Source organism: Pecten maximus, chromosome 3 (genome assembly GCF_902652985.1).
Source record: "Pecten maximus chromosome 3, xPecMax1.1, whole genome shotgun sequence".
Taxonomy (NCBI): Eukaryota; Metazoa; Mollusca; class Bivalvia; order Pectinida; family Pectinidae; genus Pecten; species Pecten maximus.
Genome location: NC_047017.1, coordinates 40,861,058 through 40,886,533, shown reverse-complemented (window position 1 = coordinate 40,886,533; position 25,476 = coordinate 40,861,058). Strand labels below are relative to the sequence as shown.

The 25,476-nt window shown below is 37.6% G+C and overlaps 2 protein-coding genes across 2 annotated transcripts; both read right to left on the bottom strand.

The window, feature by feature from the left end:
* Positions 1 to 1,885: 1,885 nt before the first annotated feature.
* Positions 1,886 to 9,538, bottom strand: LOC117324178 (multiple coagulation factor deficiency protein 2 homolog). The gene is made up of 8 exons (XM_033879862.1): positions 9,477 to 9,538; positions 7,819 to 7,990; positions 7,421 to 7,501; positions 6,954 to 7,126; positions 4,806 to 6,671; positions 3,054 to 4,758; positions 2,952 to 3,001; positions 1,886 to 2,704 (listed from the first exon to the last, which is right to left on the bottom strand). Exons 2-5 carry the CDS (start codon positions 7,977 to 7,979, stop codon positions 6,352 to 6,354), a joined length of 735 nt encoding a protein of 244 aa, XP_033735753.1. The 5' UTR covers positions 7,980 to 7,990; positions 9,477 to 9,538; the 3' UTR covers positions 1,886 to 2,704; positions 2,952 to 3,001; positions 3,054 to 4,758; positions 4,806 to 6,351.
* A 2,219-nt stretch (positions 9,539 to 11,757) lies between these two features.
* On the bottom strand, positions 11,758 to 23,395 carry LOC117324176 (multiple coagulation factor deficiency protein 2 homolog). The gene is made up of 5 exons (XM_033879861.1): positions 23,264 to 23,395; positions 14,138 to 14,270; positions 13,409 to 13,489; positions 13,093 to 13,265; positions 11,758 to 12,494 (listed from the first exon to the last, which is right to left on the bottom strand). Exons 2-5 carry the CDS (start codon positions 14,263 to 14,265, stop codon positions 12,124 to 12,126), a joined length of 753 nt encoding a protein of 250 aa, XP_033735752.1. The 5' UTR covers positions 14,266 to 14,270; positions 23,264 to 23,395; the 3' UTR covers positions 11,758 to 12,123.
* Between the last annotated feature and the right edge of the window lie 2,081 nt (positions 23,396 to 25,476).

Below are 25,476 nucleotides of genomic sequence, written 5' to 3'. Positions count from 1 at the left end.
AGCTAGATGCTGGTGTTTAGATTCTGAAACATTTTACTTATAATGTTTAACTTACCTTAGAACTAGTCTGATCATTTACTAGGTTCACAAACAACCAGGGTCGTTTTGAGGTAGGGTCTCCTGGTAGTAGCTTGGGTCTACCACATTGAAGATCAAAGAGTAATTAAGGTCTTGCCAAGGACACAGCCAGAACAGACGAGGATGTTCTAGTATCTCAGCTCCATGAAATCATAATAAGCCCCAGGTCCCTAGGGATTTAACCATACACATCAAATCTCCTCCCAAGTTTCCATTAGACCAAAGCTCGAACCACTGGCTGATTTGACCCTCTTTGAGTTAGATGGGTTGTTTTGGCCAGTGGAATATTTATTTTAACATAAAAATTCAAGGGTTAAATATTTAGCATGTTTTAGTGATAGTCCACGCTATATGAGCAATGAAGGTGTTTGATACCTGATTTTCATTGAGCAGTTAAGAGTACAAAAGAATGCAAATCTATTTAAAGAAATTAATGCATTGATTGTCAATTAAAAAACTTAATAGATTATCTGCTATTATCAGATAAGATAGAATAGCCCCGTCCTGTCACTATACAGTCAGTAGTTGGTTTGTATAGGGCTATGTATAGATGTAAATGTGTGACGGTTTGTATAGGGCTGTGTATAGATGTAAATGTGTGACGGTTTGTGTAGGGCTATGTATAGATGTAAATGTGTGACGGTTTGTATAGGGCTATGTACAGATGTAAATGTGTGACGGTTTGTATAGGGCTGTGTATAGATGTAAATGTGTGACGGTTTGTATAGGGCTAGGTATAGATGTAAATGTGTGACGGTTTGTATAGGGCTATGTATAGATGTAAATGTGTGACAGTTTGTATAGGGCTATGTATAGATGTAAATGTGTGACGGTTTGTATAGGGCTAGGTATAGATGTAAATGTGTGACGGTGTGTATAGGGCCATGTATAGATGTAAATGTGTGACGGTTTGTATAGGGCTATGTATAGATGTAAATGTGTGACGGTTTGTATAGGGCTATGTATAGATGTAAATGTGTGACGGTTTGTATAGGGCTATGTATAGATGTAAATGTGTGACGGTTTGTATAGGGCCATGTATAGATGTAAATGTGTGACGGTTTGTATAGGGCCGTGTATAGATGTAAATGTGTGACGGTTTGTATAGGGCCGTGTATAGATGTAAATGTGTGACGGTTTGTATAGGGCCGTGTATAGATGTAAATGTGTGACGGTTTGTATAGGGCCGTGTATAGATGTAAATGTGTGACGGTTTGTATAGGGCCGTGTATAGATGTAAATGTGTGACGGTTTGTATAGGGCTATGTATAGATGTAAATGTGTGACGGTTTGTATAGGGCTGTGTATAGATGTAAATGTGTGACGGTTTGTATAGGGCTATGTATAGATGTAAATGTGTGACGGTTTGTATAGGGCTATGTATAGATGTAAATGTGTGACGGTTTGTATAGGGCTATGATGTAAATGTGTGACGGTTTGTATAGGGCTATGTATAGATGTAAATGTGTGACGGTTTGTATAGGGCCATGTATAGATGTAAATGTGTGACGGTTTGTATAGGGCTAGGTAAAAATGTAAATGTGTGACGGTTTGTATAGGGCTGTGTATAGATGTAAAAATGAGCCTCACTCTAACTTAGTATGTTCCAACCAGGAACATTCTACACAATATTGCAAGTATGTTTTTAGTGAAGTTAATATTTGGAGGTTGATATTTTAATGTTCCACAACTACAAGGTAGTCACTGAATTAGCTAAAATTTGTACCTTGCTAAAATAACCCTCTGTATGGTACTAAAATTGAACCAACGGTAATAACTATGCCACTAATGGAAAACAACAACACAGTTTTGTATTAAATCTGGATTTTCATTTTATTGCTACAGTGGTTACAACTAGTTAACTATTGATTTACATTGCGGCAATGAGTTAACAAAAATGTTTTCAATAAATACACATGCATACATATAACGGACATCATTATAGATACAACAAAAATGGAATTCACCAAACTCATACTCACTTTATCACAACTCACATACTCTCCTACAACAGAACACACACAACATCTACTCTCCTCCTACCCTCCTACATACCTACAACAGAACACACACAACATCTACTCTCCTTGTACCCTCCTGCATATCTACAACAGTACACACACAACATCTACTCTCCTCCTACCCTCCTACATATCTACAACAGTACACACACATCTACTCTCCTCCTACCCTCCTACATATCTACAACAGTACACACACAACATCTACTCTCCTCCTACCCTCCTACATATCTACAACAGTACACACACAACATCTACTCTCCTACCCTCCTACATATCTACAACAGTACACACACAACATCTACTCTCCTCCTACCCTCCTACATATCTACAACAGTACACACACAGCATCTACTCTCCTCCTACCCTCCTACATATCTACAACAGAACACACACAACATCTACTCTCCTCCTACCCTCCTACATACCTACAACAGTACACACACATCTACTCTCCTCCTACCCTCCTACATATCTACAACAGTACACACACATCTACTCTCCTACATATCTACAACAGTACACACACATCTACTCTCCTCCTACCCTCCTACATACCTACAACAGTACACACACATCTACTCTCCTCCTACCCTCCTACATATCTACAACAGTACACACACAACATCTACCCTCCTCCTACCCTCCTACATACCTACAACAGAACACATACAACATCTACTCTCCTTGTACCCTCCTACATATCTACAACAGTACACACACAACATCTACTCTCCTCCTACCTTCCTACATACCTACAACAGTACACACACAACATCTACTCTCCTCCTACCCTCCTACATACCTACAACAGTACACACACAACATCTACTCTACTACCCTCCTACATACCTACAACAGTACACACACAACATCTACTCTCCTCCTACCCTCCTACATATCTACAACAGTACACACACACAACATCTACTCTCCTCCTACCCTCCTACATACCTACAACAGTACACACACAACATCTACTCTCCTCCTACCCTCCTACATATCTACAACAGTACACACACAACATCTACTCTCCTACCCTCCTACATACCTACAACAGTACACACACAACATCTACTCTCCTCCTACCCTCCTACATATCTACAACAGTACACACACAACATCTACTCTCCTCCTACCCTCCTATATATCTACAACAGTACACACACAACATCTACTCTCCTCCTACCCTCCTACATACCTACAACAGTACACACACATCTACTCTCCTATCCTCCTACATATCTACAACAGTACACACACAACATCTACTCTCCTACATATCTACAACAGTACACACACAACATCTACTCTCCTCCTACCCTCCTACATACCTACAACAGTACCCACACAACATCTACTCTCCTCCTACCCTCCTACATACCTACAACAGAACACACACAACATCTACTCTCCTTGTACCCTCCTACATATCTACAACAGTACACACACAACATCTACTCTCCTCCTACCCTCCTACATACCTACAACAGTACACACACAACATCTACTCTCCTCCTACCCTCCTACATACCTACAACAGTACACACACAACATCTACTCTCCTACCCTCCTACATATCTACAACAGTACACACACAACATCTACTCTCCTCCTACCCTCCTACATACCTACAACAGTACACACACAACATCTACTCTCCTCCTACCCTCCTACATTTCTACAACAGTACACACACAACATCTACTCTCCTCCTACCCTCCTACATACCTACAACAGTACACACACAACATCTACTCTCCTACCCTCCTACATATCTACAACAGTACACACACAACATCTACTCTCCTCCTACCCTCCTACATACCTACAACAGTACACACACAACATCTACTCTCCTCCTACCCTCCTACATATCTACAACAGTACACACACAACATCTACTCTCCTCCTACCCTCCTACATACCTACAACAGTACACACACAACATCTACTCTCATCCTACCCTCCTACATACCTACAACAGTACACACACAACATCTACTCTCCTCCTACCCTCCTACATACCTACAACAGTACACACACAACATCTACTCTCCTACCCTCCTACATACCTACAACAGTACACACACAACATCTACTCTCCTCCTACCCTCCTACATACCTACAACAGAACACCCACAACATCTACTCTCCTTGTACCCTCCTACATACCTACAACAGTACACACAACATCTACTCTCCTCCTACCCTCCTACATACCTACAACAGAACACACACAACATCTACTCTCCTTGTACCCTCCTACATACCTACAACAGTACACACAACAGCTACTCTCCTCCTACCCTCCTACATACCTACAACAGTACACACAACATCTACTCTCCTCCTACCCTCCTACATACCTACAACAGTACACACTCAACATCTACTCTCCTCATACCCTCCTACATATCTACAACAGTACACACACAACATCTACTCTCCTCCTACCCTCATACATATCTACAACAGTACACACAACATCTACTCTCCTCCTACCCTCCTACATATCTACAACAGTACACACACAACATCTACTCTCCTCCTACCCTCCTACATATCTACAACAGTACACACACAACATCTACTCTCCTCCTACTCACCTACATATCTACAACAGTACACACACAACATCTACTCTCCTCCTACTCACCTACATATCTACAACAGTACACACACAACATCTACTCTCCTACTCACCTACATATCTACAACAGTACACAAACAACATCTACTCTCCTCCTAACCTCCTACATATCTACAACAGTACACACACAACATCTACTCTCCTACCCTCCTACATATCTACAACAGTACACACACAACGTCTACTCTCTACAATATACTGTTTACATAAATGACTAGAAGCACACTCCTCCACATTGACATGATGATATGAAACATCTAACAATGTATAGTAATAAACAACATTTCTGATCAAATTTGTTAATGAATATATACTAGAGAAAGCATCACATATATGTGTTGCTTTTCACCATGCAATATTAATACTTTATCAATGTAGATCAGATCATGTTGTTAATATTAAAGAGTTCATGGATTTTTCAATTTTCCTTTCTACATGCAACCTTAAGGTTATTGCTACCTTGGTCTTCTTTTGAATTTGACCTTGGGCTTACCGTTAGTATGACCTTGGGCTTCCCCGACCTTGTGACCTTGCTCTCCCATTCTTTCGACCCCGACATTTCCCGTTATCATGACATTAACCCCGGTTACCCACCTGTATTTTGACCCTGACCTTTGCCGTTGTCATGACATTAACCCCGGTACCCACCATTATTTTGACACTGACTTCCCCGTTGTCATGACATTAACCCCGGTACCCACCATTATTTTAACCCTGACCTTTCCCGTTGTCATGACATTAACCCCGGTTTCCCACCTATATTTTGACCCTGACCTTTCCCATTATCATGACATTAACCCCGGTTTCCCACCTGTATTTTGACCCTGACCTTTCCCATTATCATGACATTAACCCCGGTTACCCACCTGTATTTTGACCCTGACGTTCCCGTTATCATGACATTAACCCCGGTTTCCCACCTGTATTTTGACCCTGACGTTCCCGTTATCATGACATTAACCCCGGTTTCCCACCTGTATTTTGACCCTGACGTTCCCGTTGTCATGACATTAACCCCGGTTTCCCACCTGTATTTTGACCCTGACCTTTCCCATTATCATGACATTAACCCCGGTTTCCCACCTGTATTTTGACCCTGACGTTCCCGTTATCATGACATTAACCCCGGTTTCCCACCTGTATTTTGACCCTGACGTTCCCGTTATCATGACATTAACCCCGGTTACCCGCCTGTATTTTGACCCTGACGTTCCCGTTATCATGACATTAACCCCGGTTACCCACCTGTATTTTGACCCTGACCTTTCACGTTATCATGACATTAACCCCGGTTACCCACCTGTATTTTGACCCTGACGTTCCCGTTATCATGACATTAACCCCGGTTACCCGCCTGTATTTTGACACTGACTTCCCGCTATTGTAACCATGCCCGTTATTGTAATATTGGGATCTCCGTTACTGTGACATATGTTAAGTACACTGTCCTTGACCCATATCTATTGACCTTCCCTGCGGTCATTTATCCTGAGCATTGTTATCACTAACCTTTCCGTGTACCTAAGTAGAGTTAAATGTCTAAAATAAGTGTCCTTATAAATGTCCTTGACCCTCCCTTGATTGTTGTGTCCTGGCCTGTTATGACTGTGATGCTGCCGTCTGTGTACCCATCTCAGCCTGCTGCCGTGGCTGTTGTTGCTGCTGCTGTTGTTGTTGTTGGAGTTGTTGCATTTGCATCGCCTGTTGTTGCTGTTGGAACTGTTGGAATTGCTGGAACTGCTGTTGTTGAGCCATAGCCTGCTGTTGCTGCATCATATGCTGTTGTGCCATCATTTGTTGTTGTGCCATTTCGTGCTGGTACCGATCGTAATCGCGCCGTCTAGCGGAAACGTACTCCGGATAGGAAATGTAGCCATCTTGGTCGAAGTCATCTTCTCTCAGTACTTTATCTACGATATCTATAATGAAAACAAAATTAAACTAACATAACTCAGTGAGCCATGACTGCCATGCATAATGGTAAAGTAAATACAATGTATACATCCAGATCCAGGAAAAGTGTTTCTGAGGAATTACTGGGTATTCATCGAAAGGTGTTGATCTCTCTTACAACAGATGACTAACAACATGTATATTTGGGCCATTCCTTGTAGTTTTGTATAAACGTTTGAAATTATTGTAATACATGAATTCACAATATGTTAGTTAATCATTCCGATTCAGTGGGGTTGAATTATTACCCGCGTAGTGCTTCGTGGCCTCGTCACTACGCTTGCGCTGTAGTTCAGCTACTTCCTGGTCCGATTTCCCCGCCTTTTCCGCAGCCGTGAGATCGTACATATTACTCATATGGCTTAGGGCTGACATTATTTCCAAACCATCTAGCTTGGTGTTGTTATCCGCGTCATGTAAACTGGGAACAGACAAGATACATTGCTCGTGTACATTTGAGACAGACGGTGATGGTTACTGGTTAAGACACCTACTTGGGGTTTAGATTAAACCATTGTTGATTTTACAATAAAAGAATACTTCACATTGAAGCCAAATATGCATATACCATAAATACGAATGAAATGTGCTAAACTGGCATTTGTTATCTAGATCATAAACGAGTGCTAAATAACATTTGTTATCTAGATCATAAACGAGTGCTAAAATGACATTCGTTATCTAGATCATAAACGAGGATGATCATGATTTGTACCGGAAGTAGTGGAATTCCATCTCCTGTGGTGTCATCGGCTTACTGGTATCTATTTCCTCCTGCAGGTGTTCCTTCAGATGACTGAAAAAGAAAGATAAAGCTCCACTGATTATGCCATACGAACAACATAAACATATGTTATATAACGTGCTGGTATTGGATTAATAATAGCCCGTTTGGGTCATCTCGCAACCTCGCAATCTCGACCTTACTGAGACAGAAAGAGGGAGATCGCGACATGATTAGTCTCGTTTTCTCGCTATTGCAATCTCGATATGTCGACGTGACGTTGTCGCTCCCTTGCTCTGTCGATGGAGCGAGATTGCGAGGTTTACTAATAGACCCTAACATGCCACCATATAAATGCAATACAAGAGCATACTTTTGGAGTAACTTACGCTTCATCATGGACGACTTTGTCGTCGTGGAAGCCGACCTGTTCGGATTGTTCTGTGGGTGTGTTAGGGGAGGCGTGGTCGTTACTTGGGTGACCTTTACACAGATCTATCCCCACCAGTACTGTCAACACTAATAGGAGGAGGGACAACAGCTGAGTCATATCTACAGGACCTGTAACACATATCGGACATTAGACCTGGCGCCGGAACAAAGGTGATAACTGTTAATGACAAAAGTCTGGAATACAACCTTAATGATAACTCCCGTAATAATAATAACCACACTAGAAGATATAGGATATCATGACTGATAACCTGATATTGCACCGGAAGTCACAATTAGATAGTTTTATTATCATACATTAGACACTGTACGTAATGGCGTCTAATCATAAGCTGAACATACACGCGATATCACACCGGCAGTTATAGTTGTTATTACACATTGTATTGAACAACAGCTATATTTTAGTTGTATAACTTGTATAACTTGAATTTGTAATTTCACCGGAAACAACAGTTGTACTATACACAGATTGCTGGTGTTACACATGGATTTAAACCACAGCAATATTTCAAACTGATATTATACCTGAAATTTTAACTATACTATAATCTGATATTATACATCGGAAACTGCAACTGCAATGATTTGATACTTCACCGGAAACTAAGAATGCGTAATATTCTAATATTATTCCGGATACAACAACTGCAATAATATGATAATACCCCGGAAGTTACAATTGTTGTGTAATTAGATATTACAAAGTGCATATACGCTATGGACAGAATGATCCCAATACCACTCATCACAATCGTACAAAATTACCGACAGAACGATACCAACAAACCTTGTTTTATTATACACCGTATATAGCTTCCCTGTGAATTTCTTAAAGTGGGTCCTGGATATATAATATGTTAATATTGAAATACTGGGCCCAGTTACCGATATCGCATGTTGAACTAATGAAATATCGATACCAGTGTTAACATCGTCAATATATCCGTTAACTATTACCCGTTAACTTTACACCATATGTTTGATTTATTATCCGTTAACTTAAAACCGTATGTTAAATTATTACCCGTTAACTTTACACCGTATGTTTAATTATTACCCGTTAAGCTTACATCATATGTTAAATTATTACCCGTTAAGTTTACATCATATGTTAAATTATACCCGTGAAGTTTACACCGTATGTTTAATTATTACATGGTATAATTATGTTTAATAAATTCAATATCAATTTCAGTTAACCTTACACCGTATGTTTAATTATCAAAATGAAATTACAATGTAAAAAAACTCCGTGTGTTTTTAATTAACATTACTTACATGGTGTACTGTAACTACAAGGTATCTTTTTAAATAGACGTCAGGTAATCGTTAAGTTTACTCCGTATGTTCAATCGATTCAGTGTCTTGTTAGGCAAAAATATAGACATGTTGGCGTTACGTGTTTATGACATTAATACACGTGGTTTGGTGTTCATTTCACAAGCACGCTTCCGTCTGATGTCGGACAAGGCATCACGATTGAAGAAAACGCCACAATGAAGATCATTATCAGGTATATTCATCTAATTATATAACTGTATTTGAAATTTAAATTTATAGAATCTATCACATGCATTATTTGAAGATTTACCTTTAGCAGCAGGTACGAGTCGGTGTATCTCAGGCAGGTATATAGCCAGGTAACATGTAGAAAATGACAGGTGATTTGTGACTGATCACCGTATGCTACCTTAAGCCTCGATTCCGTCCAAAATTTGTCCCTAAGGGGTCAAATCACCTAGTAATTTGCCGTAAGACTGTCCTTTACATCTTGTCATCAATCACGTGACTTCCAAACATTTGCTCAGTCGTTACACTTCCCGATTTACGGCCAGTGTCGATATCTGTTTAATATTCTTCATTATGGATTAATGTGAAAATGTCTCGAGCCAGTCAGCTCATTACCGAAAACACATAAACCCCTTCCGCTCGGAAATGGTTTCTGCCATGTAATGAGGACTGTGAAGGGATGGATTTTAGTTATTTTTTCACGGAGGAATTGTTAGACAGCGTGGTCATGATCTACATTATGATGGGGTTTATCAGATTATCAGAGATTGTATGGAGGTTTTAACGCATCAAAATTCTGATATTTCATTGTGATATAAAACGTCACTCAGCTGAACGACCATTTTGGTATTCATTCAAGTTTTATATGGATGTAGTTTTATAAGAAACCTTCCATCTTGTCTAATATAACCAAAGTACGGTCCACTCTGTGTGTTGTTTAGTAATCACACATGTGACGGTTAATACCATTACAGTTTCATAAAGTGTACGCGCTGGTTAATATCACAGTCTAGATTCTAATCTCGACATATTCTGTTTGGAATTTGAGTCCTATAATTCCTGGCATGATTGCGACAACTCGAACGTTAACTTTAATACATCTATATTTTTCATATATGTTGATAATAATTTGGCAATCAAAATTTCATACCGGAGAAAAATACTTAATGTGAGGAAGGTTTCTATAAGTTAAACACTCCGAGGAGTGATAATGGTTTATGATTACGTCTGACGTCATGACCACCATGATCTCATAAACCCCGGCTGTTTTGGCACCTACTAAAGCATCAGTGTAATGGAATTTTTACCAACAATTTATATAGTAGTTTTTACCTCTGGTACACATTCCATGTCGGTTAATATCAAGCTACGAGATCCGAGAAAAATTATCCAAAGGGTGATTATATTAATCACAGTTGAAAACAATATCAAAATCTTGATAATCCATTTCTGGTAAAACTAACTTGACTTTATTTTACAAAACACTACAGCACTGTTTAGTCTCACCCTTCCTGCCTATTTTAAGGAAGATACACATAGGTTTTGAAGTTGGACTATGCTATATGGATGAAAATACTCCTTCCTTCTTATTAAATTGCATTAATCTGAGCATAATATTTCTATAGAAACCGCCACAAGTCGAAATGTTTGCCGGAAATGAGAGATACTGTAATGAACCAAATTGAGATTGAAGATTAATTTCACATTCTATTCCTATGAAAAATATTTCGAAAAGTGTTATTGGTATAAACCGTTTGTATTCAAAGTGTTAGATTAACTGTATAGTGAATAAACACGTGTTTGTTGGTAGTGAGTTGTACCCTTCAACAGAAAACAACACACTTGTTTGATGGTGGGTAGTTGTACCCTTCAACAGAAAACAACACACTTGTTTGTTGGTGGGTAGTTGTACCCTTCAACAGAAAACACCACACTTGTTTGTTGGTGGGTAGTTGTACCCTTCAACAGAAAACAACACACTTGTTTGTTGGTGGTGATTTGTACCCTTCAACAAAAAACAACACACTTGTTTGTTGGTGGGTAGTTGTAACCTTCAACAAATAACACCACACTTGTTTGTTGGTGGGTAGTTGTACCCTTCTACAGAAAACAACACATTTGTTTGTTGGTGGGTAGTTGAACCCTTCAACAAATAACACCACACTTGTTTGTTGGTGGGTAGTTGTAACCTTCAACAGAAAACACCACACTTGTTTGTTCGTGGTGATTTGTACCCTTCAACAAAAAACAACACACATGTTTGTTGGTGGGTAGTTGTACCCTTCAACAGATAACACCACACTTGTTTGTTGGTGGTGATTTGTACCCTTCAACAGATAACACCACACTTGTTTGTTGGTGGGTAGTTGTAACCTTCAACAGATAACTCCACACTTGTTTGTTGGTGGGTAGTTGTACCCTTCAACAGATAACACCACACTTGCTTGTTGGTGGGTAGTTGTACCCTTCAACAGATAACACCACACTTGTTTGTTGGTGGGTAGTTGTACCCTTCAACAGATAACACCACACTTGTTTGTTGGTGGGTAGTTGTAACCTTCAACAGATAACACCACACGATGTTAACGAGATAGAACGACTACATTTATTATGCTGTACGGTAATGATCTCACTGTTTGACACTGATGAGGATGGTTGTGAGATGGGTATAAATATACATGGTTATAATGAACAATTAATGCTAATCTATTCTCTCATTTCGTTAATGTAACACGATATAATGAAGATACATAGCGAAACATTTATCAAGGATTTTCACAGTTCACATTCTATTACCTCTTACAAATATCTCCAAGGCTACAGTAGAATCACTCACTTGTTATTACCATGAAGTGAAGGATTTGGTGCACGTTCTTGTCTTTTGTATAAAAATTAAAATCTATTTGGTCAACGCAAATAAAATTGATTTAACAGATAAACTATCTACCCTACTGTTTCTGAGTTTGTGTAAACTTTTGCACATCTTGTGGTTGCTGCTGGAATTTTTGAAATTCTTCAAATTGTTTCATTTGTTCCTGAGTAGGTGTGTTTGGTGGTGAAGGTACCCCGGGCGGGGACTGTGCAGCTCCCCCTGGTGGCGGATTCTGTCCACCAGCCATTTGCTGTTGTTGCTGCCACTGTTGAAATGCCTGCCACTGCTGCATCTGCTGAAACTGTTGCGCCTGCATATTTTTCTGTTGCATCACCATCTCTCTCTGGTAATTCTCCATGTCCCGCCTACGGCCCCGGATGTACTCCGGGTAGGACACATACCCGTCTCTATCGTGGTCGTCCTGTATAAGGACCTTGTCGATAATATCTGTAACACAACACAATCACTTATACTAGGCTGTCTTAAAGAAACTCAAAGAACAGCAAAATAACATACCTGCCGTGCTGCCCGGCAGAAATCGAACCAACAGCTCTACCAACTAAGCCAAAAGGCACGCTCCATTAGCTGAGTCAGTGTATGTAACATTATTACAAGCCAAACCGATACGTTCCTTTTACAATATTATACTTGTCTTAGGGAGTCTGACGATGAATCACCTTCAAGTGAGAGAGGATGACGATACTTCCGGCGTATGTAATTGTATTATGCCCCTTATGTGTGACGTATTTGATGGTGCGTCCCTTACCTGTGACGTGTTTAGTGGCGTGTCCCTTACCTGTGACGTATTTGGTGGGACAGATTGTCCCTTTCCTATGAACTATTGATTCGATGGCCCGCCCCTTACCTGTGAAGTATTCGATGGCCCGCCCCTTACCTGTGAAGTATTAAATGGCCCGCCCCTTACCTGAAAAGTATTAAATGGCCCGCCCCTTACCTGTGAAGTATTTAATGGCCCGCCCCTTACCTGTGAAGTATTTGATGGCCCGCCCCTTACCGGTGAAGTATTAAATGGCCCGCCCCTTACCTGTGAAGTATTTAATGGCCTTTTCGGACCGTGCTATTTCCATGAGTTGTATCTGTTCCTCTGTCTTTCCTATTTTTTCCTGATTATTCACTTTAGACATCGGTACCATGTGTGACAGCGCCGACAAGATCTCCAAACCGTCCAGCTTAGTATCGTTGTTCGTGTCGTGTAATCTGTCAAAACGGGAGACAACTTTAATATGCAATTTAAAAAGTGAAAAAAAAAAGAAGAAAAAAACCCACAAACCCCAAAAAAAAAAAATTGTCACCCTCAAACATTAGTGTTGGCGTAAATAATGATGATAATTATCGCTTACCGGAAGTAGTGGAACTCCATCTCCTGTGGTGTCATCTGACGGTTCGTGTTAATTTGGTCCTTCAGATGCTCCTTCAAATGGCTGTAAGAAGAGGAAAGTCTGTTATAGCAAAAACCTCAATACAGGTAAGAGAGTGTCGCGGCTCATGGCTTATATTGTTATAAGTTTTTCAGGGAGGGGGGGGGGGGGGCAGATTAAAATACGAGAAAAATGTCAATGAACGCCGTTTAAAATAAGGTGGAAAGTGGTATCCCTAATTCTATTGAGAAATATCAAACGTCCTTTTAGATTACATGCGTTACCGCCCTTTATTTTTACAAAACATAATTTCCCTTCCGGAAACACGAGTTATCACCCTTTATTAAAAAAAAAAAAAACAACATAATTTTTGTCCTGTTAACATAAGTTACCTGTCTTTATTTCTGTAAAACGTGATTTCCTTCTTGTTTACATAAGTAACGGCCCTATATTTGTATAAAACATTTTCCTTTCTATTTACAAAACATAATTTTCTTCCCCGTTTACTTGAGGTATGGCCCTTTATTTTCACAAAATATGATTTTCTTTCCCGTTTACATTTTTTCACTGACAATGAGGCCGACATTTTCTATTGTGAAAAACAATATTTTTTCCCTTGGAATTTCAGATTGAACCATCAAATCAAACATCAGGCTGTTGTATGAAAAAAATGATAATCAACATTTAAGTTTAAATTATCGTTATACTCACGCCTCGTCCTGTGTAACCTTGGGGTCATGGAAGTCGGTAACAGCGATACCTCCACTGTCCTGGTGACCCTGGTGACCTCTAGTGGAGGGACACAAACACAGCAACAGCAGCAGTACAAACAATTCCATAGTGTCTGTAGGTAAACATAAACAATGTTACTGTGTCTATAGGTAAACATAAACAATGTTACTGAGTCTGTAGGTAAACATAAACAATGTTACGGTGTCTGTAGGTAAACATAAACAATGTTACCGTGTCTATAGGTAAAAATAAACAATGTAACTGTGTCTGTAGATAAACATAAATAATGTTACGGTGTCTGTAGGTAAATATAAACAATGTTACTCTATCTGTAGGTAAACATAAACAATGTTACTGTGTCTGTAGGTAAACATAAACAATGTTACTGTGTCTGTAGGTAAATATAAACAATGTAACTGTGTCTGTAGGTAAATATAAACAATGTCAATGTGTCTGTAGGTAAACAAACAATGTTACTGTGTCTGTAGGTAAACATAGACAATGTTACTGTGTCTGTAGGTAAACATAAACAATGTTACTGTGTCTGTAGGTAAACATAAACAATGTTACTGAGTCTGTAGGTAAACATAAACAATGTTCCTGTGTCTGTAGGTAAACATAAACAATGTTCCTGTGTCTGTAGGTAAACATAAACAATGTTACTGTGTCTGTAGGTAAACATAAACAATGTTAGTGTCTGTAGGTAAACATAAACAATGTTACTGTGTCTGTAGGTAAACATAAACAATGTTACTGAGTCTGTAGGTAAACATAAACAATGTTATTGTGTCTGTAGGTAAACATAAACAATATTACTGAGTCTGTAGGTAAACATAAACAATGTTACGTTGTCTGTAAGTAAACATAGACAATGTTACTGTGTCTGTAGGTAAACATAAACAATGTTACTGTGTCTGTAGGTAAACATAAACAATGTTACTGTGTCTATAGGTAAAAATAAACAATGTAACTGTGTCTGTAGGCAAACAAACAATGTTACTGTGTCTGTAGGTAAACATAAACAATGTTACTGTGTCTGTAGGCAAACAAACAATGTTACTGTGTCTGTAGGTAAACATGAACAATGTTACTGTGTCTGTAGGTAAACATAAACAATGTTACTGTGTCTGTAGGCAAACAAACAATGTTACTGTGTCTGTAGGTAAACATAAACAATGTTACCGTGTCTGTAGGTAAACATAAACAATGTTACTGTGTCTGTAGGTAAACATAAACAATGTAACTGTGTCTGTAGGCAAACAAACAATGTTACTGTGTCTGTAGGTAAACATAGACAACGTTACTGTGTCTATAGGTAAACATAGACAATGTTACTGTGTCTGTAGGTAAACATAAACAATGCTACTGTGTCTGTAGGTAAACATAAACAATGTTACCGTGTCTGTAGGCAAACAAACAATGTTACTGTGTCTGTAGGTAAACATAAACAATGTTACCGTGTCTGTAGGTAAACATAAACAATGTTACTGTGTCTGTAGGTAAACATAGACAACGTTACTGTGTCTATAGGTAAACATAAACAATGTTACTGTGTCTGTAGGTAAACATAAACAATGCTACTGTGTCTGTAGGTAAACATAAACAATGTTACTGTGTCTGTAGGTAAACATAAACAATGTTACTGTGTCTGTAGGTAAACATAAACAATGTTACTGTGTCTGTAGGTAAACATAAACAATGTTACTGTGTCTGTAGGTAAACATAAACAATGTTACGGTGTCTGTAGGTAAACATAGACAATGTTACGGTGTCTGTAGGTAAACATAGACAATGTTACTGTGTATCTAGGTAAACATAAACAATGTTAGTGTGTCTGTAGGTAAACATAAACAATGTTCCTGTGTCTGTAGGTAAACATAAACAATGTTACTGTGTCTGTAGGCAAACAAACAATGTTACTGTGTCTGTAGGTAAACATGAACAATGTTACTGTGTCTGTAGGCAAACAAACAATGTTACTGTGTCTGTAGGTAAACATAAACAATGTTACTGTGTCTGTAGGTAAACATAAACAATGTTACTGTGTCTGTAGGTAAACATAAACAATGTTACTGTGTCTGTAGGTAAACATAGACAATGTTACTGTGTCTGTAGGTAAACATAGACAATGTTACTGTGTCTGTAGGTAAACATAAACAATGTTACTGTGTCTGTAGGTAAACATAAACAATGTTACTGTGTCTGTAGGTAAACATAAACAATGTAACTGTGTCTGTAGGTAAACATAAACAATGTTACTGTGTCTGTAGGTAAACATAAACAATGTTACTGTGTCTGTAGGTAAACATAAACAATGTTACTGTGTCTGTAGGTAAACATAAACAATGTTACTGTGTCTGTAGGTAAACATAAACAATGTTACTGTGTCTGTAGGTAAACATAGACAATGTTACTGTGTCTGTAGGTAAACATAAACAATGTTACTGTGTCTATAGGTAAAAATAAACAATGTAACTGTGTCTGTAGGTAAACATAAACAATGTTACTGTGTCTGTAGGTAAACATAAACAATGTTACTGTGTCTGTAGGTAAACATAAACAATGTTACTGTGTCTGTAGGTAAACATAAACAATGTTACTGTGTCTGTAGGTAAACATAAACAATGTTACTGTGTCTGTAGGTAAACATAGACAATGTTACTGTGTCTGTAGGTAAACATAAACAATGTTACTGTGTCTATAGGTAAAAATAAACAATGTAACTGTGTCTGTAGGCAAACAAACAATGTTACTGTGTCTGTAGGTAAACATAAACAATGTTACTGTGTCTGTAGGCAAACAAACAATGTTACTGTGTCTGTAGGTAAACATGAACAATGTTACTGTGTCTGTAGGTAAACATAAACAATGTTACTGTGTCTGTAGGCAAACAAACAATGTTACTGTGTCTGTAGGTAAACATAAACAATGTTACCGTGTCTGTAGGTAAACATAAACAATGTTACTGTGTCTGTAGGTAAACATAAACAATGTAACTGTGTCTGTAGGCAAACAAACAATGTTACTGTGTCTGTAGGTAAACATAGACAACGTTACTGTGTCTATAGGTAAACATAGACAATGTTACTGTGTCTGTAGGTAAACATAAACAATGCTACTGTGTCTGTAGGTAAACATAAACAATGTTACCGTGTCTGTAGGCAAACAAACAATGTTACTGTGTCTGTAGGTAAACATAAACAATGTTACCGTGTCTGTAGGTAAACATAAACAATGTTACTGTGTCTGTAGGTAAACATAGACAACGTTACTGTGTCTATAGGTAAACATAAACAATGTTACTGTGTCTGTAGGTAAACATAAACAATGCTACTGTGTCTGTAGGTAAACATAAACAATGTTACTGTGTCTGTAGGTAAATATAAACAATGTTACTGTGTCTGTAGGTAAACATAAACAATGTTACTGTGTCTGTAGGTAAACATAAACAATGTTACTGTGTCTGTAGGTAAACATAAACAATGTTACGGTGTCTGTAGGTAAACATAGACAATGTTACGGTGTCTGTAGGTAAACATAGACAATGTTACTGTGTATCTAGGTAAACATAAACAATGTTAGTGTGTCTGTAGGTAAACATAAACAATGTTCCTGTGTCTGTAGGTAAACATAAACAATGTTACTGTGTCTGTAGGCAAACAAACAATGTTACTGTGTCTGTAGGTAAACATGAACAATGTTACTGTGTCTGTAGGCAAACAAACAATGTTACTGTGTCTGTAGGTAAACATAAACAATGTTAGTGTGTCTGTAGGTAAATATAAACAATGTTACTGTGTCTGTAGGTAAACATAAACAATGTTACTGTGTCTGTAGGTAAACATAGACAATGTTACTGTGTCTGTAGGTAAACATAGACAATGTTACTGTGTCTGTAGGTAAACATAAACAATGTTACTGTGTCTGTAGGTAAACATAAACAATGTTACTGTGTCTGTAGGTAAACATAAACAATGTAACTGTGTCTGTAGGTAAACATAAACAATGTTACTGTGTCTGTAGGTAAACATAAACAATGTTACTGTGTCTGTAGGTAAACATAAACAATGTTACTGTGTCTGTAGGTAAACATAAACAATGTTACTGTGTCTGTAGGTAAACATAAACAATGTTACTGTGTCTGTAGGTAAACATAAACAATGTTACTGTGTCTGTAGGTAAACATAAACAATGTTACTGTGTCTGTAGGTAAACATAAACAATGTTACTGTGTCTGTAGGTAAACATAAACAATGTTACTGTGTCTGTAGGTAAACATAGACAATGTTAATGAGTCTGTAGGTAAACAGACAATGTTACTGTGTCTGTAGGTAAACATAAACAATGTTACTGTGTGTGTAGGCAAACATAAACAATGTTACTGTGTCTGTAGATAAACATAAACAATGTTACTGTGTCTGTAGGTAAATATAAACAATGTTACTGAGTCTGTAGGTAAACATAAACAATGTTACGGTGTATGTAGGTAAACATAAACAATGTAACTGTGTCTGTAGGTAAACATAAACAATGTTACGTTGTCTGTAGGTAAACATAAACAATGTTACTGTGTCTGTAGGTAAACATAGACAATACTACTGTGTCTGTAGGTAAACATAAACAATGTTCCTGTGTCTGTAGGTAAACATAAACAATGTTCCTGTGTCTGTAGGTAAACATAAACAATGTTACGATGTCTGTAGGTAAACATAAACAATGTTACTGTGTCTGTAGGTAAACATAAACAATGTTCCTGTGTCTGTAGGTAAACATAGACAATGTTCCTGTGTCTGTAGGTAAACATAAACAATGTTACTGTGTCTGTAGGTAAACATAGACAATGTTCCTGTGTCTGTAGGTAAACATAAACAATGTTCCTGTGTCTGTATGTAAACATTAACAATGTTACTGTGTCTGTAGGTAAACATAAACAATGTTACCGTGTCTATAGGTAAATATAAACAATGTTACTGTGTCTGTATGTAAACATAAACAATGTTACTGTGTCTGTAGTTAAACATAAACAATGTTACTGTGTCTGTAGGTAAACATAAACAATGTTACTGTGTCTGTAGGTAAACATAAACAATGTTACTATGTCTGTAGGTAAACATAAACAATGTTACTGTGTCTGTAGGTAAACATAGACAATGTTACTGTGTCTGTAGGTAAACATAAACAATGTTACTGTGTCTGTAGGTAAACATAAACAATGTTACGATGTCTGTAGGTAAACATAAACAATGTTACTGTGTCTGTAGGTAAACATAGACAATGTTACTGTGTCTGTAGGTAAACATAAACAATGTTACCGTGTCTGTAGGTAAACATAAACAATGTTACCGTGTCTGTAGGTAAACATAGACAATGTTACTGTGTCTGTAGGTAAACATAAACAATGTTACTGTGTCTGTAGGTAAACATAAACAATGTTACCGTGTCTGTAGGTAAACATAAACAATGTTACTGTGTCTGTAGGTAAACATAGACAATGTTACGGTGTTTGTAGGTAAACATAGATAGAGGATCTGTCATGAGTTTCCCTTCATATTAGATTTATGATACGAGTTTTGAATTTTTTATTTTTGCGAGCCTCTGGCGAGCAAAAATAAAAAATTCTAAACGAGTATCATAAATCTAATATGAAGGGAAACGAATGACAGATTCTTTTTATCATATGACGTTTTCTTTCATCGTTCCCCATCAAAAACTGATTTTCTCTTTTGCCTTGAATCGTCACATCTCAACCAAATCACCCGAACCTTCGAAGTAGGTCAATTATACCGACGAGAGAAGAAATAGTTCTAACACAACTGACTCTTGAAAAGGATTCATTTTATTAAATACACGTCTCAAAACAAAATTTCAGCATTTTTTTCATTTAATCTATAATAGATAAATTGTCCTTGGTGTTTGAAACAATGAGGAAAATATTTTAGTTTGAAAGTTCATGAGCGACTGTTTTTGATGTGACGAAGCCGTGACGTCACTTGGCGCGATAATGGAGGCTTCGTTGTACAAATGTCTATTCGCTGTCGCTGTCGTACAGAACCATTGTACGGCGCCTTTTCACTGCTTTGTGTTTATCCTCGTCCTCGCGGGAGTTTATGGAGATGTGAAATGTTCCACCGTGAATATTCCCACTGAACATTGTGTTCAGACTGCCGTGAAAAGCGACTTTGGATGCCGATTTGTTGGCAGTGTTGTTTGTTTTGACATTACACGTGTTTGTCGACGACAGTGTCAGCATGTTATTCTGAGTAACCGTTGAAGGCAAGTTGTAACAAACTACATTGCCGTTTTTCATGAGGATTTTATTAAATAATGTTATTATTTGTTTATTTGAAAAGAATCTAGACTAGATATGTTTCATCGGACAACGCAACCGCAATTTTCTATCGGAGTTGAAATATGTTACTAGACTAGGGGTCATAAAATAGATGTTTGCCAGGCCTAATTTAACATCTTATAGTATAAATATAATTAAAAAACTTAGGATGTTTACATCTTGGATTTTATCTTTGATTGTACAATATGTTATGTTAATAGACCAATTTGTCGTTCAGTTGATTTTTTTTCAAAGTTTACAAGCACTAGTCGCCATTTTTACGAGTCGTAGTAAAAAGAAGTAGGTTGTTCCCACGCGTATGAATACAGTTCTCACGGAACCAGCCAATCAGCGTAGCGAAAGGTGTTATTACACTAGTGTCATAAAGAAAATTTATGTGATGGGTTTATGACACCGTATATAACGGTAGTCATATGATAAACAATGTTACGGTGTTTGTAGGTAAACATAAACAATCTTACTGTGTCTGTATGTAAACATAAACAATGTTACCGTGTCTGTAGGTAAACATAAACAATGTTACTGTGTCTGTAGGTAAACATAAACAATGTTACTGAGTATCTAGGTAAACATAAACAATGTTAGTGTGTCTGTAGGTAAACATAAACAATGTTCCTGTGTCTGTAGGTAAACATAAACAATGTTACTGTGTCTGTAGGTAAACATAGACAATGTTACTGTGTCTGTAGGTAAACATAGACAATGTTCCTGTGTCTGTAGGTAAACATAAACAATGTTACTGTGTCTGTAGTTAAACATAAACAATGTTCCTGTGTATGTAGTTAAACATAAACAATGTTACTGTGTCTGTAGGTAAACATAGACAATGTTACCGTGTCTGTAGGTAAACATAGACAATGTTACGGTGTTTGTAGGTAAACATAAACAATGTTACTGTGTCTGTAGTTAAACATAAACAATGTTACTGTGTATGTAGGTAAACATAAACAATGTTACTGTGTCTGTAGGTAAACATAAACAATGTTACTGTGTCTATAGGTAAACATAAACAATGTTCCTGTGTCTGTAGGTAAACATAAACAATGTTACTGTGTCTGTAGGTAAACATAAACAATGTAACTGTGTCTGTAGGTAAACATAAACAATGTTATTGTGTCTATAGGTAAACATAGACAATGTTACTGTGTCTGTAGGCAAACATAGACAATGTTACTGTGTCTATAGGTAAACATAGACAATGTTACTGTGTCTGTAGGCAAACAAACAATGTTACTGTGTCTATAGGTAAACATAGACAATGTTACTGTGTCTGTAGGCAAACAAACAATGTTACTGTGTCTGTAGGTAAACATAGACAATGTTACGGTGTCTGTAGGTAAACATAGACAATGTTACCGTGTCTGTAGGTAAACATAAACAATGTTACTGTGTCTGTAGGTAAACATAAACAATGTTACTGTGTCTGTAGGTAAACATAAACAATGTTCCTGTGTCTGTAGGTAAACATAGACAATGTTACTGTGTCTGTAGGTAAACATAAACAATGTTACTGTGTCTGTAGGTAAACATAAACAATGTTACTGAGTCTGTAGGTAAACATAAACAATGTTACGGTGTATGTAGGTAAACATAAACAATGTAACTGTGTCTGTAGGTAAACATAAACAATGTTACGTTGTCTGTAGGTAAACATAAACAATGTTAGTGTCTGTAGATAAACATAAACAATGTAACTGTGTCTGTAGGTAAACATAAACAATGTTAGTGTTTGTAGGTAAACATAAACAATGTTACTGTGTCTGTAGGTAAACATAGACAATGTTCCTGTGTCTGTAGGTAAACATAGACAATGTTACTGAGTCTGTAGGTAAACACAAACAATGTTAATGTGTCTCTAGGTAAACATAGTCATGCAATCTAAGCTTCGTAGATGTTTATTTTGTTTCTGATTTCTTTTATCGTGCAACAATCATCCTTTGGGAGTTATCGTTCTTCGCATAAGTTTATATTTTAGCTAGGCTATCAACAGAATATATTGTTCAGCATGGTACTTCGCAACAAAAGAACAACAAAAGTTCGATTGTACGGAAACAGCGTCACACAATCTATATAATTTATACAATTGTATTTGATTTTGTTATACACTGTATCTGATCTACATTAAGTCGCGAGAGCTTCGTCATTGTCACCAGTCGGGGGCATGGATGCTTAGTTAGTATTGGTATATATGGGGACAAAATTACATAACATAAGGTAAATACAAGAGTTAGAGATATAGGATTACACAAATTATGCTGGTTATTGATTAACGCGAAAATAACTCTAAAAACACCGATTATATTATATAGATGAATGTTATGTCGCTATAAAACCTTAATATCTATGTTAACTTACACGTCATCACCATACACACGTCCTGGGGCTAATAGGTAGTGTAGCATTTACATATATAGTAACATATGGTCCCGTATCTCTCCATAATATCACCATACTAACGGGTTACACAAAATTAATTATCTCAAAAACTACATTAATTGAATACAAGGAAAAGTTTGTAATTCTCCTACGAAAGGAAATCAAGATTATTTATGAATGGGTGTTGATACACGTGGTTCCAGGCGTCGATCTACACGATAAGATAATGTCTTTAACATCCTAATTACTCTTTGTTCCCGTCGATGATAAGTTTACATTGTTTTTGTACCCTAATATACTAATGATGTGAAAATTAACTCGGAGACACCGGATACTATCATAAAGTATGTAAATGGTGATAATTTCCAGAGAAAACTTACCTTATTGTCTGGTGCTGTTTCACCACTGTTTTACCTGTACATGTGAAGTATAGAGACACATACAGTGGTAATCACTCTCATTGTGACAGCTAACAACAGAGCCCCGAGCCAGGGGACTACTCCGACCAAACATCAATTACACTTCAATGACATCTTTATGGATGTGTCACCCTCAACATTGACCATCACATGTACACGTGTAGGTATTACGTATCTATCTCATCCTCCAGACTACCATATTCTGAATCTGGTATCATGTCTTTAAAAGTCGTAGAGTCGTACCCCTCCCCATATAATACTTGTTATTTATGTTTTCTGCATCACGTGAGTAGTTTATTTTAACATAACTCCTGTTACTGCCTTTATCAGGCTTTTGAGCTCGCTTCCATTCCAAAAGGCAAACTCATCGATTTGTCTTGGCTAACGAAACGTTCAATTTGGCCAAGATATAATAATTTGAAAAGCGGGGAGAAAGTCTGTATACTTAGTAACACTTTAATATTGTAACCCAGGTTTTTGGAAGACGCTGTAAACATTGTCTATGTAATATAAACCTCTGTAACACGACCATATCATATGTCTGTGTTACAAGTCTATGTAATATAAACCTCTGTAACACGACCATATCATATGTCTGTGTTACAAGTCTATGTAATATATACCTCTGTAACACGACCATATCATATGTCTGTGTTACAAGTCTATGTAATATAAACCTCTGTAACACGACCATATCATATGTCTGTGTTACAAGTCTATGTAATATATACCTCTGTAACACGACCATATCATATGTCTGTGTTACAAGTCTATGTAATATATACCTCTGTAATACGACCATATATGTCTGTGTTACAAGTCTATGTAATATACCTCTGTAATACGACCATATCATATGTCTGTGTTAAAAGTCTATGTAATATAAACCCCTGTAATACGACCATATCATATGTCTGTGTTACAAGTCTATGCAATATAAACCTCTGTAACACGACCATATCATATGTCTGTGTTACAAGTCTATATAATATAAATCCCTGTAATACGACCATATCATATGTCTGTGTTACAAGTCTATGTAATATATACCCCTGTAATACGACCATATATGTCTGTATTAGAAGTCTATGTAATAGGTACGACCACCTCAAAATATATATCTGAGTAATACGACCACATCAAAATATGTCCACGAGTTACGTAGACACACAAGCCTGTAATACGATCTCACTCATTCTCTCTCTCCATAATTTTTCTTCGTACACTCTTCACTGGAAATACTCCAGCTGATAAGTACTCTTGTAAAAATTTGTATATTCTTATTGGTGTCCATATATGCCATAAAAGTCGAGTAAAAATACGACCAGAGCGTTGTATGTGTACCTCTTTATTACGATCACACCAGTGCGTTGTATGTGTACCTCTGTATTACGATCACACCAGTGCGTGGTATGTGTACCTCTGTATTACGACCAGAGCGTTGTATGTGTATCTCTGTATTACGATCACACCAGTGCGTTGTATGTGTACCTCTGTATTACGATCACACCAGAGCGTTGTATGTGTACCTCTGTATTACGATCACACCAGAGCGTTGTATATGTACCTCTGTATTACGACCAGGACGTTGTATGTTAACCTCTATATTACGACCAGAGCGTTGTATGTGTACCTCTGTATTACGATCACACCAGAGCGTTGTATGTGTACCTCTGTATTACGACCACTCCAGAGCGTTGTATGTGTACCTCTGTATTACGATCACACCAGGGCGTTGTATGTGTACCTCTGTATTACGACCACACCAGAGTGTTGTATGTGTACCTCTGTATTACGACCAGGACGTTGTATATGCACCTCTGTATTACGACCAGGACGTTGTATGTTAACCTCTGTATTACGACCACACCAGAGCGTTGTATGTTAACCTCTGTATTACGACCACACCGGAGCGTTGTATGTGTACCTCTGTATTACGATCAGGGCGTTGTATGTGTACCTCTGTATTACGACCACTCCAGGGCGTTGTATGTGTTCCTCTGTATTACGACCACACCGGGGCGTTGTATGTTAACCTCTGTATTACGACCACACCGGGGCGTTGTATGTTAACCTCTGTATTACGGTCACATCATGGTGCTGAATACAAGTATCATGGTAAGGTATATCTATCAAGTAAGTCGGGATGTATCTAGTTTAAAACATGTGTATAT

Excerpts from the sequence above, each read along its gene's own strand:
- LOC117324178 (XM_033879862.1), bottom strand. The coding sequence starts at position 7,979 with ATGACTCAGCTGTTGTCCCTCCTCCTATTAGTGTTGACAGTACTGGTG. Across the intron at positions 7,502-7,818 it reads AAAGTCGTCCATGATGAAGC|TCATCTGAAGGAACACCTGC; the intron begins GTAAGTTACTCC and ends TTTCTTTTTCAG. Across the intron at positions 6,672-6,953 it reads GGCCACGAAGCACTACGCGG|ATATCGTAGATAAAGTACTG; the intron begins GTAATAATTCAA and ends TTTTCATTATAG.
- LOC117324176 (XM_033879861.1), bottom strand. The coding sequence starts at position 14,265 with ATGGAATTGTTTGTACTGCTGCTGTTGCTGTGTTTGTGTCCCTCCACT. Across the intron at positions 13,490-14,137 it reads AAGGTTACACAGGACGAGGC|CCATTTGAAGGAGCATCTGA; the intron begins GTGAGTATAACG and ends CTCTTCTTACAG. Across the intron at positions 12,495-13,092 it reads GGCCATTAAATACTTCACAG|ATATTATCGACAAGGTCCTT; the intron begins GTAAGGGGCGGG and ends GTTGTGTTACAG.